We start from the raw sequence: 18,534 nt of genomic DNA on the forward strand, positions 1-18,534 counted from the left end.
GATTGAATATTGGACATTCTAAATTTTTTATTAAATAACCTCCCAGTAAATTGTGAGCATATTCGAGTTCACATGAATTTGAAATTCAACCTTCTATAGGTCTCATAACGTTGAAAGAGTAACGGCTCCCCTACGGCATAAACCATTAAATGGGTATCCCTCAAGAAAGCACTAGCGTTCCAAATAGACATTGGAAATGGTGTGGGACAAGAGCTTCCCATCAATGTGGATAGAGCAATGGTAAGGATTGTTATTCCTATAATAAAAGGATAAACAAACCCCAAATTGCTACCCCACATAGACCCCACTCACCCCAGCCTAGTTGCTACCCCAGGCAAATGCACCTAATTTTACTCACCCTTCGGTGAAGATTCAGGGATCGGAGTTCACGGCAGCCATCTTCTGGGGCTTCAGTAATCTGAGAATGAGACCTGCGGATGCGCAGTTGGAGAAATTTCCCAGTTTGCGTCAACTGCGCATGCGCCAAAATGGAGGGAAATTGCCGAAGCACCAGAAGGAGACACGAAGACCCGGAAGATGGCTGTCGTGAACTCAGATCCCTGAATCTGCACCGAGGGGCAAGTAAAAAGTTAGGGCCATTTGCCCGGGGTAGCAGCTAGGCTGGGGGTGAGGAAGGAGGGGGGGGAGGGGTTTGTTTCTCCTTTAAGGAAAGTTAGCAGTGTCCCAACATTTGATAGATGCAACTACCAGTACTTTCAGGGGATAGTAGAAGTGTTAGTTCTGCTCTAAAGGGTAGCAAGATTTCCTAAAAGGTGCTGAGGACATTTGTAAAGGTTATTGTGGACAACTTGTAATGGGCTCATGGAAGGCACAACAAATCAGTAAAAGGAGATAAATCAGAGAACGTGTGTAACTGGACAGCAGTCTCTTCCTTCATATTACTCCAATTAAATACCTTGAGGAAAGCAAAATGGCCTTTCATGAATAAAAGAGTAAAAAGAATTGGCATATGTTTATGATCAGTGCCATATTTTGCTTAAGGAGGTCATACACAGGCAGATTAAAGCTGCTGATATCTGTCCTTTAGACTGATTCAGCAGTTTATCTGCACGTGTGTGGGCTTCCCTGATCGAGATCAGGCCAAAAATCGACCTGATATCGATCAGGCAGGTTTGATTTTTCTTGTGATCAAGGACCACATTGGCTATTTGACGCGGTCCTAAGATCCGTTGGCATCCATTCTATTCTTTGTAATGCGCTTCAAGGGTGTCGGCAGTGCTCACAAAGCACTAGAAAAGGGGAGTGTACAAGGCAGTCAAATTCTACATTGCGGGGTGGGAGAAAAACTATGTATATGCCACCCCCTGCAGATTTCAAGATCAATCTTTAATGCTGATCCTAAACATTTTACACACAAGGTGAAATAAGTAAAATAATGTGATTTCTATTTACAGAATGTAGCCAGTGAAACAAAATCAAAATTGCACAGCAGGGACAGCTAAATAAACTCATCTAACAGTTAAATATACACAGAAAAATAAAGTGCTACTAACAGTTCTTAGGTCATGGAGACATTAGTTAACCCAATCTCCCCCCCACCCCAAACAAATTGATAGAAAACCAGGGACATTCAAAATTCAGCACTCAGCAATTCTAACCAGCTACAGCAGAACTTCAACTCAACATTCTCCCCCCCCCCCCCCAAACCAGATACTGGGAGTTGCAGATCCACAAGAGTGCTGAAAGTGGAGTATCCCTAGAAGAATACATTTTTGCAATTCAAAAGAAGCAAAAAAAGTCACAGTGCATATACTTCAACAAACCTTTCTTTTCTATTGCACAAAATATACATACAGTCGTGTATTAACGAACTTGATTAAAAGACTTGTTACCAGATCGTTTTCCCCCTTCCCTGCTCCAGCACCACCTTTTCCCTGGCCGTATGTTCTGTAGGTTTAGGAGTAACAGTGCCAGGGCTGCCACAGACAAAATGCATTCCAAATATAGAGTTTCTCCCTTGTGGGATCATACCACAATCTCCAAAAAAAAAAAAAAAAAAAAAACAGTTTAAAAGGAAAAAATGCAATCAGTTATTTTAGCAAAAAGGACAGAATTTAAGAGATTGACAGGGGTTGAATTCGGATAACAGGAGAGAGGTTCACTTGGAGAATATTTTGGGCTCTTCTCCTAAGCTCATCGTCAGAAAATGATTTGTCCACTTTTATGACTTTAGATCTGAGTGAATCCAGTTTTTCTTTACTAGCTGTAGCTTTTTTAGCCAAAGCAGCCGAGCAATTTTTTTTACTGGACTGATGGTCCTGAAGGTCATCGGCTAGTTTTCTCTTTTTGCAGGTAGTACTGTGTAAGTTCTGCCCAACTAAAAGTTGGGCTTTACCTAAAACATCTTTCTGTAGTTTAGAGTTGTGTTTTGTCTGAACCAAACAATTGCAGTTCTTGGAAGAATTCATTACATTATGCCCATTCAGTATCCCAGAGGCTTTACTAGCATTGTTCTCTTTTAATATTTTGCCATTGGGTCCTTTCAAGAGTTTTCCGTTTAAAGGGGAAATATGGTTCTCCAGATCTGTGGCATTTTTTAGCAAACACTGATAGGCTTTGGTATCTACAAGTTCTGATGTGCATTTGGAGACTGTTCCCTTCGAGGCAACAACTATAGAGTGTTGATTAAGCTTCGACTCCAAAGAGGATGCAGTTTCACTTAACGGAACCACGGCTTCAAGAACAACGGACAATCTCATTGCAGGGTAAACACCAGGATACATACTGGATGGAAAGGTTGCGGCTGGCACGTTTGATTTATCGGTCTTCTCCTGGTTTAAAGATCGCAACAAAAGATTTGTAGAGCTTTTAGAAGACTCTTTATTTGAAACTTTAGCAGCATGTACAGAAATATCAATTGATGTACCAGATGTTTTACCTGCTGTGCTCTTTGACTGAGCTTTAGAGGGTGCTGATGCTGTAGAGGCATTCTTTGGTGGACATTTGGGGACAGAAGTGGGAGCCTGTGCAGTTGTGGAATTATAACCATATACATCCTTGCTGCTCAAGATGGTTGCTTGAAAGCCTTCCTCTCTAAGGCCTTGGAGGAAGGTCACCAACTGTGTCTCAGTGTCCGTCAAGTCTTTTGACATTGGGTTGAAAACTCTTAGGGCTTCTTCAAAAGCCCTTTTTCCTGCAGATGAAAGTCTTGACCAAGAGTGGACTGCCTTTTCCTCCATATCGACCACCTCAAGGTTCATGGCATTAGGTTGCAAGAAACTTCTGAAGTTTCACAATGTAAAAGCTTTACTTGAAAACCTCAAAAAGAAAGGTGAAAATACATAAAATTAAAGAATAGTACAGGAGTATACAATAACTTGTATTAGATTCAATATGTATTAAATCAGACCTGGTTATTTGAATAAAGATTACATATTTTCAGCCTATATTCAGTAAAGCAATTAACTACAGGGTTCTAAAATCTTTGTGGTTTGCCTACAACAGAAGCCAACACAGCTCCATTCAGACACCCATTATGGATCCAGTGCAGCAGTAAATCTCCTCTCTGTAAACTTTGCACCATCTCAAACTGCTATGGTGGTTTCATGGTCAAAAAGTGCTAAATAGATAAAAGATAACACTTTGTTCATTGATATTTGGCTGCACTGGTGCAACTGGTGTGTTTGGTTTAGAAACTTCTATAGTTTATATAAATTAGGGATGCACCGAATCCAGGATTCGGTTCGGGATTCAGCCTTTTTCAGCAGGATTTGGATTCTGCGAAACCTTCTGCCTGGCTGAACTGGAATACTAATTTGCGTATGCAAATTAGGGGAGAAGAGGGTAATCGTGTGACGTTTTGTCAGAAAACAAGTAAAAAATGTTTTTCCCCTTCCCACCCCTAATATGCATATGCAAATTATGATTCGGTTAGGTATTCGGCCAAATCTTTTGCAAAGGATTCAGCCGAATCCAAAATAGAGGATTCGGTGCATCCCTAATACAAATAAGCTATGTGTAACCATGGAGGCAGCCATTCAAAGATGAAAAAGGAGAAAAGGCACAGGATACACAGCAGATAACAGATAAAGCTCTGGAGCAGTGATCCCCAACCAGTAGCTCGCGAGCATCATGTTGCTCACCAACCTCTTGGATGTTGCTCTCAGTGGCCTCAAAGCAGGTGCTTATTTTTGAATTCCAGGCAAGTTTTGGTTGTATAAAAATCAGATGCACTGCCAACCAGAACCTCCTGTAGGCTGCCAGTCCATATAGGAGGCTACCAAATCGTCAATCACAGCTCTTATTTGGCACCCCAAGAACTTTTTGCATGCTTGTGTTGCTCCCCATCTCTTTTTATTTTTGGATGTGGCTCACGGGTAAAAAAGGTTGGGGACCCCTGCTCTGGAGTATACATTGGAATGCCTCTGTATTCTATTGTGTATCCAGTACTTGAACAGCTGCCCCCATGACTACACAACAACTTCTTTGTATAAACTAAAGTTTTATTTTCATAGCAAACACAACAGTTTTACGAATGAAAGGAAACAGTACATACGCTATAATGATTTCTTGGGCTGTGTATCATACTAAAAGGATGGTTTGTCAACCCATTACTTAGTTGGTGACAATCCAAGTATCTATTGGACAGGTTTGTATATCTCATTTGGTAAAGACTACATGGGCCTTTGATGGAGTCCCAGCCCAGCAGGTCCACATAGTCCCTTACAGATATCTGATCGCCGGCTTTAGAACAAAATACCAGATCAGTGAGCAAACTGGATGTAGCAAAACACATTTTGCAATTGTAAATGAACCCTGCTCCAATGGGTTGATGCATTTTAAGAGCAGGTTGAATCAAAACCTTGCCACTTGAATTACAGCGCAAGGCAATACTACTTGGACTTGGGCCCCACCAGCCAGTTTACTCTCACACAACTTCTGCAACCCATCCATCTCCCTCAGCACCCTAGGGCCAATTGATCGGATTACAGCGGTGGGAATGGGTGCAGACTCGACGAGGACCGCATCAGCCCCTCGATTGCAGGAAAAATTCAACCCCATAAACAAGCAGATAAGATGCCAAATTGGCAGTTTAAATCTGCCCCTTTATGGCCACCTTAAAGGAAATCTATACCCCCAAAATGAATACTTAAGCAATAGAGTTTATATCATATTAAGTGGCATATTAAACAATCTTATCAAACTGGAATATATATTTAAGTAAATCTTGTCCTTTTACATCTCTTGCCTTGACCAACCATTTTGTGATGGTCTGTGTGTTGCCTCAGAGATTACCTGACCAGAAATACTGCAGCTCTAACTGTAACAGGAAGAAGTGTGGAAGCAAAAGACACAACTCTGTCTGGTAATTGGCTAATGTGACCTAAGAAGTATAGTTTGTTTGGTATGTTTGTGTGCAGTGTGAATCGTACGATCCCAGAGATCGGCCCTTATTTTTTAAAATGCCAATTTTCTATTTTTGATTACCCAATGGCACATACTGTACTACTAAAAAGTATATTATTATGAAAATGCTTATTTACATGAAGCAGGGTTTCACATATGAGCTGTTTTATGCAATATCTTTGTATAGAGACCTACATTGTTAGGGGGGTATAGTGTTCCTTTAATACACTTGGCACTTAAGTCAGTAATTCATCTCATGATGAAGTGCTATTTGAGTCAGTCTGCAACCAGCCATTTCATATTTGAAGTATTTAGTCTGCCTCCTGAGATAGGATAGTCAAAATCAGACTGTCAAAACGCAGCAACCAAAAGACAGATTTATTTCAAGGCCAATAACGATTATCTGCAAGTTGATTCGGATACTTGACTTTAATTTATTAGCTTTTTTTCTAATACTAATCTTACCTGTTCAGGAACCTCACATTTCAGTCCATCATTCAAACACTCACCTGGTAGCTAGGGTAAGTGGAAACGTTGCAACCAAATAATCATTATAATTCTACTATACTATACTTAATCTATAGGGCCCACAAGTTACTGTTCATCATTCACTCACAACTCAACTCCTGTGGAGTTCACATTCTAACTTCTTCCTCATAGTCACAATCTAAAGCTGGCAATACCCTGATAAACCTTGCCACGTGAGAGGATTTTTAATTGAATTAGAGGGTCCAGAGAAGGGCAACTAAGCTGGTAAAAGGTATGGAAAATCTAAGCTATGAGGAAAAACTGGCCAAGTTGGGGATGTTCACGCTGGAAAAGAGGCGCTTGGGGGGTATGATTACAATATATAAATATATTAGGGCAGTGCTGTCCAACTGCTGTGGTACTAAGGGCCCCGAATTTTTCTGGGCGACGCCCATAGGGCTGATAATGGAAGCCTGTGTTGACCACTTCCAGTTTTTAAAACAAACCCACTTTAAACCACACCCATGTTATCACAAGAACGTTTAAGATCGTATCCATATTAATGGTAGTAACACACCAAAAAAAAACAAATGATTGGTCATAATAAGACATGCCCTTAAATACATATGGCTCCTTCCCCTTGGGGGACGGCACACGGGGGCATAGGGCAGACAGAGTATGGCACACACAGTAGTGATGTGCAGGCCAGCCCGATATCCGAAGGTTTACCCATTTGCGGGTCACAGGCGGTTCAGGTTGAGTTCTTCTGCCTGCTCTCTCCGCATGCAACCTTACACTGCTGGCTTCTGGTTCTATAGGCGCACACCTATAAAAGGAAAGGGGAAGCCAAGTGCGGGCGGGCGCAGATCGAGGGCACACGGGTCCGGGTTGAGTTTTTCTCGACCCGTACATAACTAACACACAGACATGGCAGAGAGGCAGAACAAGGTACACATATGGCAGGAAAAGTAGAGGTGTAAACAGATGAACAATGCAGACACTCCCTTTGTGAGTGAGATTTACTTAGGGTTGCCACCCGGCCGGTATTTTACCGGCCTCGCCGGTAAAACACCTGCCAGGGCCGGTATTACAGATTTGCCGGCAATGTAGCTGCTGGTAATTTGTAATACCCTTAACAAAAGGCCTTGCTCTCGGGTGGAAACTTACCTTTTCTTCCTCATCTTGCCCTCGTGTGGTGGCCCGCCCCTTTTACGACATGGCTCCGCCCCTTTTGCATCACAGTCCGTCCCTTTAGTTCCCGCCCCCCGCTGGCCAGTAAAATTTTTTACAAAGGTGGCAACCCTAGATGTAAACAATATAGGGTCTTAAGGTGGCCATAGACACAATTATTACGATCTTTCTTGGAAGAGATGTTTCCAAGAAAGGTTGTTCGTTTCAATACTCGTGTGTAGAGCTGAGTCGTCAGATATACATATAGAAACAATAGAATTCTACCTGTATCTGACGATTTAACACTAACAATGGACGATGATCAATTGCCTTCAAAGGCACCTGATCAAAATTTTCCGTCGAGCCCGATCGACGAGCCGACCGATATCCAAGTCTTCTGCCAATATCGGTCGGCTCTTTTCCCACTATGCACGCACCATATATTGTACGAAAATTCCTTCTTACGATATCATCTGTGCGTCTATGGCCACCTTTAAAGGTGTGAACAACGCAGGGGTGATTACTGGTATGAACAATGCAGGGGTCATTTAATCTCAGTAGGGATAACTTTTAATGCTTACACAGCAATCATACTTTGACGTGGGGGGCCACAGGCTGGATGCGGCCCACCAGTAGGATAGCAATGTGTTAGGGGATCATATAATAATCTCTCTCATGCTTTATTTACCAGTAGGTCCTTCCAACTGGCCAGCAGGCACCCATCCCAATCTGTTCGTTGATGCGGTCCCACGATCCAACCACCTATATTGCCTGCATTATAATCCGATTGTTGGGCACACGATCGGATGCGCACAATGTCGCCCACCTCAATGTGGGCATATCTGGGAGAGATCTTCTCATTTGGAGAAAACGCCAAACGAGCGAATCTCTATGTGTATGGCCACCTTAATTGTGAGGGGGTAATAGAAATGCCTCTGTCCGTTCATTGGTAACATAGTACGTATAGGTGCCCTTGGCTAGCGTGCAGGCACAGCTCCTTCATACCTTAAAGTGGTGGTTCGCCTTAAAGTTAACTTTTAGTATGTTATAGAATGGCCAAATCTAAGTCACTTTTTAATTGGTGTAAATATATTTTTTTTTTATAGTTTATGAATTATTTGCCTTCTTATGACTTTTTCCAGTTTTCAAATGGGGGGGGGTCACTGATCCCATCTAAAAAGCAAATGCTCTGTAAAGGAGGCCATACACGGGCAGATAAAGCATTTGGACCAATTTGACAGCTTATCTGCCCGTGTATGGGGGCTTCCGACGGGTCTTCCCGATCGATATCTGGCCACAATATCGATCGGGAAGGTTTGATTTATAACCGACCGACCCGTCGGAGCCCCTTGGTGTATTGTAATTCGATCGTTCGGCCATATGGCCGAACGTTCGGATTACCCCCGATATAGCCATGCCGTTAGTGGCATATCGGGGAAAGATCTGCTCATTTGGCGATGTCGCCAAAAGAGTGGATCTTTGAGTCTATGGCCATCTTAAGGCTACTAGGGATGCACTGAATCCAGGTTCGATTCGGGATTCTGCCTTTTTCAGAAGGATTCAGATACTGATGATTTGGCAAATTGTCTCAGAATATCACTCTCTACATCATACTTAAAGTTAATTTAGCGGTAAACAACCCCTAAGTCTTCTAGAAAATCATATATACATTAAATAACCCCAATAGGCTGGTTAATCCAATAAGGATTAATTAAATCTTAGTTTGGATCAAGTACAAGCTACTGTTTTATTATTAGAGCAGAGACACACGCTCAGATTCAGTGAGATTAGTCATCCAGCGACAAATCCTCTTCTTCAGGGCAACTAATCTTCTCAAACTGCCTCCCTGCGGCTAGAATATAAATCGCCGGCGGGATGGCAACTGGTGTGCTTCGTTTTTCCGAAGTCGCCCCAAAGTTGCCTTACGAAGAAACTTCGGGTGACTTCGAAAAACGAAGCGCTCCGGGTACCATCCCGTCGGCGATTTATATTCTAAGCGGCGGGAGGCAGTTCAGGGAGATTAGTCGCCCCGAAGAAGAGGAGATTTATCGCCAGGCGACTAATCTCCCCGAATCTGTGCGTGTGTCTCTGCCCTTAAAGAAAAAGGGAATTATTTTATAAAAGGTTTCGATTATTTGGTTAAGATGGAGTCTATGGGAGACGACTTTACCCGAATTCGGAGCTTTCTGAATAACGGGTTTCAGGATAACGGACAGATCTTTTCTCGTTGGTTTCTTAGTTCTATGTGGCACGGACATGGCTTGGAGCTCCATGAAACCTCAGTCTCAGTTTAGAATGAACAATTCATTTAGCACAAGGGAAGCAATTTATGTGATGTATAAGGATCAGGAATCCAGGACTAGGCTGGGTGATAGTGCTCAGGGTTGCCCAGTAGTGTATTGGACACTATCACCTCATCCACCCACAACAGCAGGTTTGATAAATGTGTAATTCCATAAAACTTTCCTGTCAGGCAAAGGCTCCTCTGCCTAAACAGGTTTTTCGTGAAGACTCACGCACTTTACGACCCACCCTCCCCAGTGTGTATAAACAAATAGCTGTGACTAAGAAGCCAAGTAGCAGTCAGACAGTCGCATCATGACGCACGTGCGAGCGCTACCGTCCCCCCAGCAGCCGCTAACTCTGCCACATTTCCCCCTCCCATTTGGGGCCCTGGGAGTCCCCCCGAGAGGTGCGGGCAGGTCGCGGCGATCTCCTACCTGCACGGGGTCCGCTGCGTCTAATCTCCGCCCGACCGCGCGCACGGATTTCTGGCGGCTACTGACGTGTCTCCTCACGTTTTACCCCCTGCTCTGAGCTCACGCCCCAGGTCACTATCGGGCTCGCCCTCCGACGCTCCAAAAAAAAAAAAAATTAAAAAAAATAAACCAAAAAATGGCCGCCCCACTGTGCACCGGAAGTGGCGCCTCGCTTTCGTCCGAATGTCTAGCGCCCCCACTTGTCTATGGCTAGTAACGTCGTCCCCGCTAGTTATAGGCGCAGAGGCCGCGGGGTCTGGGGGCGCCCTCTAGTGCTTAGTCTGACACTTACATTCTTCTCTCTGTTCTGGTGTTGGGGAGCAGCCGGCCATGCTGGAAAGCAACTCTTCCCAAACACTTTACATTCACTTCACAATTCCACTCCTTCTGTCACCAGCCAGTGGCCTCCTGGCCTGTGTGAGGGGGAATTCTCTTGCTTTGTCACCCAGAATCAGGGATGTTGCTGACTGGATTTTATGAGCTTCTTTAGATCCATTAGATTTCATAGATCCAGTTCTGTGAGCAGAGAAAGCCACACTGAGGGGCCCATTTACTTGAGTGAAGGAATAGAAGAAAAAACGTCGAATTTCGAATGTTTTTTTTTGGCTACTTCGACCATCGAATGGTCTACTTCGACCTTCGACTGCGACTTCGAATCGAACAATTCGAACTAAAAATCGTTCGACCATTCGATAGTCGAAGTACTGTCTCTTCAAAAAAAAACTTCGACCCCCTAGTTTGCCACCTAAAACCTACCGAAGTCAATGTTAGCCTATGGGGAAGGTCCCCATAGGCTTTGCTATCTTTTTTTGGTCAAAGAAATATTGTTTGATCGATGGATTAAAATCCTTCGAATCGAACGATTCGAAGGATTTAATCGTTCAATCAAACGATTTTTCGTTCGATCGAACGAATTGCGGTAAATCCTTCGACTTCAATATTTCAAGTTGAAGGATTTCAATTCGGCAGTCGAATATCGAAGGTTAATTTACCCTTGATATTCGACCTTAAGTAAATTTGCCCCTAAATGTTTTTGTATTAGTCACAGTTAGGGTTGCCACCTTTTCTGGAAAAAAATACCAGAACCCACAGATTGCCAGTCCGGGCCTGGCCAGGCGAGTGCATGCGCTATTAACATCCGGTCTGTAAACACGGTTACCAAAGAGCAGATCTGAGTCAAATTAGAATAGGCTTATTATTTGGCCCAAGGGCTGACAATTGTGTCATAAAGGAAGTGTAAGCTGTACGCCCCCTGCAGTAGTGATGTATGTGCCAGTCTGATACCCGCGGGTCTAGTAGGTTTGGGCTGAACTCGGAACACCACTTCCTAGTGGTTGAGGTCTTCTGCCTGCTCTCCCTGCCCACGACCTTTGCGACCTTTTATAGATGTGCGCCTGCCCTGCCTTGCCTGTGACATCATCAACGGGCTTGGTGCACGTCTATAAATGGAGGGGGAAGATGGATGTGGGCGGGCACTTATCGGGTGCAGGTTGAGTTTTTCTTGACACGTACATCACTACCCTGCATCCATATGGGCAAGCGCACACTTCCGGTCCTCCAGGGGCACAACGTTACGAGCACGATGCACATTTTGACACTGCAGTGTGCATACTTTGCCTTTTGTTTAAATGCGACTTTAATATTGGCTCCTTTTAAAACCTGTTTCGGCCATCTTTACCGGCTTTTGATGCCCCTAGATTCTTTTCAAGCCTGCTGTGCTGTGAGGTTCTGGTTTTATCGACTCCTGCCTCTATTTTTCACCTCCATTTTGCCACCAAACTCAAGCTCTTGCCAGTCCCCAACTACAATTTAGCCTCACCCTTGTTTGTATCATGCTTTCGCTGGTTGACCTCTGAAGCGAGTGGGTTCCCAGCTGATACCACTGCAAGGGCATTGGTGAAGACCAGTGTTGGCAGGTGTTCTTCTGCTTCGTGTAAGAGACGTCTACTGTCACCTCTGGGCTCCACACAAACATTAAATGCAGTTGGTCTATGGTGACTCAGTGGGAGTCACATTATCTGGATTACTTGAGTCTTGCTAGTTAAGAGGTTTTACTGTAATTATCACTGGTTTTAGGGGAGCGATGACAGATAGAGTGAGAGGGTAGGAGCTTTGAGAATTAAAACTGCCACCTCCACTGCTTCACCCACCTTTCTGTTCCAGGTTCCATTGGTGTGGACCCAGTATGAAAAGAACTGCAGATACGATAAATTTTTCTAAATAGCGGTGACCCATGTATTGCCAGATAACGTGTAACGTTGGTGACAAAAACGTTAAAATTATCTACTGACAGGTCAGTTTTTTGTTTTTTGGAATTCACATATTGTACGATATGAACACTACTCTTTTGTTTTTACTGAACATTACCTCCAATGCCAGACTTGCCTTCACCACCTCAGACCAGGCAAAGTGCAATAGATTAGATAGGAGTTCCTCAAAAAAAAGCTGACATTTTTTCTTAGTCCCAAAAAACGCTGGCGTCTTTTCCTTTTTACAGGTGATAGGCTGAAAAAGATTGTACTTTTTGTACCTTCCTTCCCCCCTACATTTTATAACATATGGCACCTAAACTATACTGTGGGCTCATGTGTAGGGCATTATAACAACTCTATCTTCTTTTATTAAAGGGATACTGTCATGGGAAAACATTTTTTTTCCAAAATGAATCAGTTAATAGTGCTGCTCCAGCAGAATTCTGCACTGAAATCCATTTCTCAAAAGAGCAAACAGATTTTTTTATATTCAATTTTGAAATCTGACATGGGGCTAGACATATTGTCAATTTCCCAGCTGCCCCAAGTCATGTGACTTGTGCTCTGATAAACTTCAATCACTCTTTACTGCTGTACTGCAAGTTGGAGTGATATCACCCCCCTCCCTTTTTCCCCCCAGCAGCCAAACAAAAGAACAATGGGAAGGTAACCAGATAACAGCTCCCTAACACAAGATAACAGCTGCCTGGTAGATCTAAAAACAGCACTCAATAGTAAAAACCCATGTCCCACTGAGACACATTCAGTTACATTGAGAAGGAAAAACAGCAGCCTGCCAGAAAGCATTTCTCTCCTGAAGTGCAGGCACACGTCACATGACTTGGGGCAGCTGGGAAATTGACAAAATGTCTAGCCCCATGTCAGATTTTAAAATTAAATATAAAAAAATCTGTTTGCTCTTTTGAGAAATGGATTTCAGCGCAAAATTCTGCTGGAACAGCACTATTAACTGATTCATTTTGAAAAAAAAATTTTTTCCCATGACAGTATCCCTTTAAGGTTCCCTGGGCTTGTGTAGTGTAATGTATTTGCTGCAACATATACGTCCATTGAAATTTAACTTCCCGCCATTTGCAAATTATCTAACGCTAATGCAACTTCGCTATGCCTGCCGTAGTAACGCTAGTGCAACTTTGCAAGCGTTCTGTGCCGGCGATGAAACTTCTCAACTTGTTTGTACCACACTACTGCAAGAGGTCTTCAATGCAATTTCTGTTGTGAAATTCTGAAAAATGACAGATTAGGATGTACTTGTAGTTGGCAGGCCCCGGTTTTTGGAAAGGCCACAAAGGGTGGCATGATTTTAGGGGGCCACATGCTGCCCAATCACATCCACATTGGTTCGAAAGGACTGGATATGGGCAGAAGATACTATAGTTTTCTACATTTCCCCAGTGCTCCAGACCCGATGATGTAAATGTGAGCATGTGTACAAATGAAGGGGTGGGGACGGAGGGATGAATGGCAGCAGGCCTAGGGGTGCCCGCTATATAAATCTGGCCCTGGTAGTTGGCAATGGATTAACTGTTTCCTTCAGGGACATCTAATGCCCCATCCATATACCAAGGACAAGCATTGGCAGATAAGAGTTTCAGCTTGTACAGACCGACTGAGATCTGTTGAAATAAACCCCTCAAGGATCCTTAGAAGCAGATGCTTTGTGTTTGGATGAGTGTATGAACACAGATGCAGTACATTAACACAGATGCTGAAGTTTCCCCATGGACAGAAAAAAACAGATAAGACAGAGTTCAGTGCACTTACCCCAGACTCCCCCAAATACTCCCTCAGACTGTTGACACCTTTGTATTTTTATACAATCTCTTCTCTGAAGCCAATTATATAAAGGTTATCATCCATATAGGCTAAAAGGTTACTTTCCGGAGATCTTGCAGCCAATTAGAATACATTTCATTGCTGCTCCGCAGAGATACCAGGCAATAAAGCAAATGATTTAGTCTATTAGGACTTTTAAACACCGAGCATTTCTATATGCATGCCTGGAAATCAGATTACACCCTGCTGTTATTTCTGTCATAGGGAAAATCATCACAGTTGTAAGCAGGCTGGTTTTCTAAATAATCCCATATATTTTCTCAAAGACTTCAGGTGATTTACCTCACATATCTAAATAAACGGCCTTGGGAGGTATTTCCTGTTCCATAAATATTTCTTATTCCAGCCAGAGCTGTAAGACTGTGATGAACACATGCTATTTATATACAGGGCTGATAAAACCTGTTGTGAAATGGGATTATTTGCATATGTGCTCTCCTCGCTGCTTCATGATCATTGGTCATTTGAATATTTAAATGTCTTCTTTGCCTACACAATGAGAGCAATCGTGACTGCCTGCCAGTATCTCATGCTCAGCTTAATATGCCTCTTCATGGTAATTGTACTATGCCAACAAATAGAGTTTATTCTTTTTTTTGTCCTTTTAAATGCCCCTTGATTACAGACATTTTGTACTGGGACAAATCCATTTGTCACGTTACTGATATTTTCTTTTCCACCCAACTAAATAGAAGTATAGTGTTCTCTCAGCAAATCTCAGCAAAGCTGACAACATAGTAGTTGTCCAACCAATTAATCTGCTGGACGACTAATTAGATACTGTCTATTAATGATTCAAAACACATCTTCCCCATTCATGTGCTTAGAAGGGGTATTAGATGTTATCAGTCTGAAACCAGCCTCCTTCATGGTGCTTTCTTTCTTATCATCCATGGTGGCAGTGTTAGACTGGATACCAGGAAAACTCCTGGTGGGCCCAGGCAGGGCCGCCATCAGAAATCACGGGCCCCCGTACAAAACCTTTTTCGGACCCTGCCCACCAGGCCCCACCCCGGATTCCGCCCACTCCCCTGGCGACACCCCTGATCCACCCCAGCCAAGGCCAAATTTGTCAAAACCCTACCGACTCCCTGGAAAGCCCCGCCCCCCCTGGAACCCACAAATCGCGCATTTCCATCTCGCTCTGCCAGTCTCTTGTCTGCAGTTCCCCCTGTGCCTGTCTGTATGTGGCTATTACCAGCGGCAGATACTGGAACTGTGTGGGAAACAAACAAATATAAATTCCCAACCCAGGATTGATTCCCTTTTTCTTTTTCATTTGCTGCCACTTCCAGGCCCCACCCACTGCACCCAAGCTCTGTCTTCCCTTCCTACCCAGAATGCAGTGTGGACTGTTCCCACAGGGTCGGACTGGGGGGCCTGGGGCGCAGTGCGCTGGCTACGTTTTTTTTTATATCGCACGATGGGGTCTGGAGGAAGGATTGAAGTGCGCGCCATTGGGGACAGGCCAGACGGGAGCGCTCCGGGGCCCGGGATTATCACTCTCCTTTAAGGGGGGCCTGGCTCTTTTGAAAAGTGCAGCACTGCTTTTAAACATTTGGCCTATTTCATGGCCATTCCTTATTTCCTTAACAAAGAGGCTCAATAGATGCAATAATAGATTATAGTATGTAAAGAAAAGAGACTAGAGGAATAGAGGTTGAGTGAGGAGGAGAGAAAGAAAATAGTACTGAGAGTGGGCTCCTGGTCTAAGGGTGGGCCCCTGATCTAAGGTTTTTAGGTGGGCCTCTGGTGTCCCAGTCCCCCACTGCATGGTGGCCACCTTAAAGCTTATAATGAAAGTTATGTAGATCCCAAATATACAGATTTGCACAGTAACATAGTAACTGAGGTTGAGTAAAGACACACATCCCTTGAGTTCAATCTTATATGTCTATATATATATAACCTGCCTAACTGCTAGTTGATCCAGAGGAAGGCAAAAAACACAGTTTGAAGCCTCTCCAATTTACCTCAGAGGGGGAATACATACTTCCCTTTCTACTAGATCGCTGTCGGACCAGTCCCTGGATCAACTTGTACTATGAGCTATCTTCCATCACCCTGTGCCTATTGCAAAAAAGCCATACCACCTTTTTCATAAAGCTATCAAATGTATCTTTGTCAGCTTGAGAAAGGACCTGGATGGTCTGAAACGTTGTTGGAATTGCCGCATGAAATAATAAAGGTTGTTTTATCTTTACAAGATGGGAGTGCTGCTATCTTTTGACTTTGACCTATCTAATGTATCTGCCAGGGAAAGCATTTCACAACTTCACAGCTCTCATTCTAACAAACCCTTTCTGAACATTGGAACCTCCTTTCTTCTAATCGGAATTTACTAAGATCTGAACAAATGGCGAAAGGTTATTCTATCATTTTTGGATCTGGATCAATACAAATTTAATAGCCAGAGGCATATATATGGCTTACTTTTTTAAGAAAACTTCTACTATATTTGTTAACTTACTTGTTAACATCCTTCTTACTTACATTCTTGGAAATGGAAGATGGGCTATTCTAAAGCAGTCCATAGACATATCTATATTGTCAGTAAGCACAAGGTTTCAGCATGCAACATGCAAGTGTCCAAGGAATGATTGTATATTGGAATGAATATTGGTCACTGGCAAAAATAAAAAATAAATGTTAATGTACAGTCAGAACAAAAAAAAGAATAGAATGATAATGGTAAAGGGAGATGTTGCTTACTGGTTCCCAACTGACGTCTTAACATGCATGACCATTCTACTGACCAGTCTCATACAATTATATTTCCCAAAAGACTTCATGTTAATGATTCATTGTTCTATATACCAAATGATGGGTTTTATGCCAGACTTTTTCTTTTACATTTTCATAGGAGCAAATAATTTGTTGTTTCTGTTACATTTGTCTGTAAAATGCTACAGTATGACTGTCAATTAGGTGTGTTGAGATCATAGGTCCAACCACCATATCTTCTTGGGATGCCCACGGCAGGGTCTTCTCTTCACTAGTGGTAAAATGTGGTTTGTAAATGAGCCACCTAAGGGTAAAACTAAGCCAAGTAGATTAAAAAATATAAGATTTGTTTTCGCTCTGCTTTGTAAAAACAGATTTAGTGACCAACTGCCCAGGGGACTAAAAAAAACGTAGAATCGTTGTGCATATTGATATTAGAGATAGAATATTGTAAGGTGCCTACCGTCTTGCCGTCTTGTTCATCATGCTTGATGGGCATCCATGACCTGGACTATATAAAACAAAACAAAAAGGTGGTGGGTATGAGCAATACAGTGTCCATATAGTTTCCTTGTCTTTTTAAGCCCCTGGGTGTAATGTTTAACAGACTCACAAATATTGGTATTTATATGGCAAGATATACTTGTTTTTGGTAACCTGTCAAAGGAAAAGTGGTGGAAGAGGTTAGACTTGCCATGAATGATTGGATCAAGTCTGCTGACGAGGTCAAGAATGTCTGAGACAGCTGTTAGCGAACGTGTATGGGTATATTATGGGTATATTAGAGGTGGCTAGAGTCACACAGAGATGATCTGACCACAAGTAGATGGTTTGAACAGACTCTAGAATCTCAATGGATCAATTTATATCTCAAATCTGAAAATGAGACCTTTCCCTGGGCATAGATGAAGTATTTGCATAACTGGAAGTTAAAGCGGCTGCAGTTCCACTGAGATGTACTCACATGAGCCATCACCTGAACAAGTAGGCCAATGTAGGCCCTGTGTGCCAATGGGCAAATCAGACAATATCAAAAAGTTTAGCCAACAGGCTAGTTGGTTGCAAATCTACAACCTATACACTTTCTGGCCACTAGGCCCACATTTATTTAGCAGTGCTAACTGTTAGTCTTTTTGTAGCAAGTTTACTCAACAAAAGCCTTGCCGTTCATCTACAGCTCTCAGAGCTACATACCCACCTTTTCATATGATGAAGTCTGCATTCCATGAACAGGCATCCCGCCCCCAACAGTGGTCTATGATGAAATGTAAAGAATTCTATTTTGCCCGTTTCTTGGAACAGAACATGGCTGCTGATGGGTTAACCAGATGCCGTGCCATGGATGTTTGGAATATACAGGCCAAATGCAGTACCACTGGCAACCTTCATTTAGCTGGCAAACAGAGCCAAAAGGCCCGCAGATGCCGCTCTGCTTTTTGCTTTAGCCCATCATGCACGACAGCTAATTACAAAGATATTTAATTGTGTTGCTTCAGCATCTGCCAGATGAAAAAACCCATCACCTCTAGAAATGAGCTGCCTGCCTGGGCCAATGAGCCTGTCTCATTATCCTGCCACCTGTAAGCCATTGCTCTGTAGAACACACTCAGCTCTTTTCTCTTGTGTCTTACTCCAACCCATTCTTCTCCCCTATCTGCCCTTGTCATGGCAAATCTATTAAATGGAGCAGTTGGAAAAAAGAAAATCCCCCTCCAGCTTTCAAAGCACATCCCCTTATTCTGTTGCATTCTTTATGTGTGACAAATGCTCCCATCCTTCACCCCATTTATAACCGTGTGATATCTCAAAGGCACAGCCATACCTCTTCTTCTTTCCTGGAGAGCGAAGGGCACAATTGTTAATGTGCTGTCAGTTAGGGAATGTATCAAAGGAACAGCCACGGGGTTTCCGGTAGAGCAAAGATAGCACTGAATTCC

The 18,534-nt window shown here is 43.1% G+C and overlaps 1 protein-coding gene across 3 annotated transcripts; it reads right to left on the reverse strand.

Moving 5' to 3' along the window:
* Nucleotides 1-1,328: 1,328 nt before the first annotated feature.
* On the reverse strand, nt 1,329-17,091 carry ccdc71.S (coiled-coil domain containing 71 S homeolog). 3 transcript variants are annotated; one of them, XM_018259541.2, is made up of 2 exons: nt 17,061-17,091; nt 1,329-3,279 (listed from the first exon to the last, which is right to left on the reverse strand). In XM_018259541.2, exon 2 carries the CDS (start codon nt 3,219-3,221, stop codon nt 2,076-2,078), a length of 1,146 nt encoding a protein of 381 aa, XP_018115030.1. In that variant the 5' UTR covers nt 3,222-3,279; nt 17,061-17,091; the 3' UTR covers nt 1,329-2,075.
* Between the last annotated feature and the right edge of the window lie 1,443 nt (nt 17,092-18,534).

This window comes from Xenopus laevis, chromosome 4S (genome assembly GCF_017654675.1).
Source record: "Xenopus laevis strain J_2021 chromosome 4S, Xenopus_laevis_v10.1, whole genome shotgun sequence".
Taxonomy (NCBI): domain Eukaryota; kingdom Metazoa; phylum Chordata; class Amphibia; order Anura; family Pipidae; genus Xenopus; species Xenopus laevis.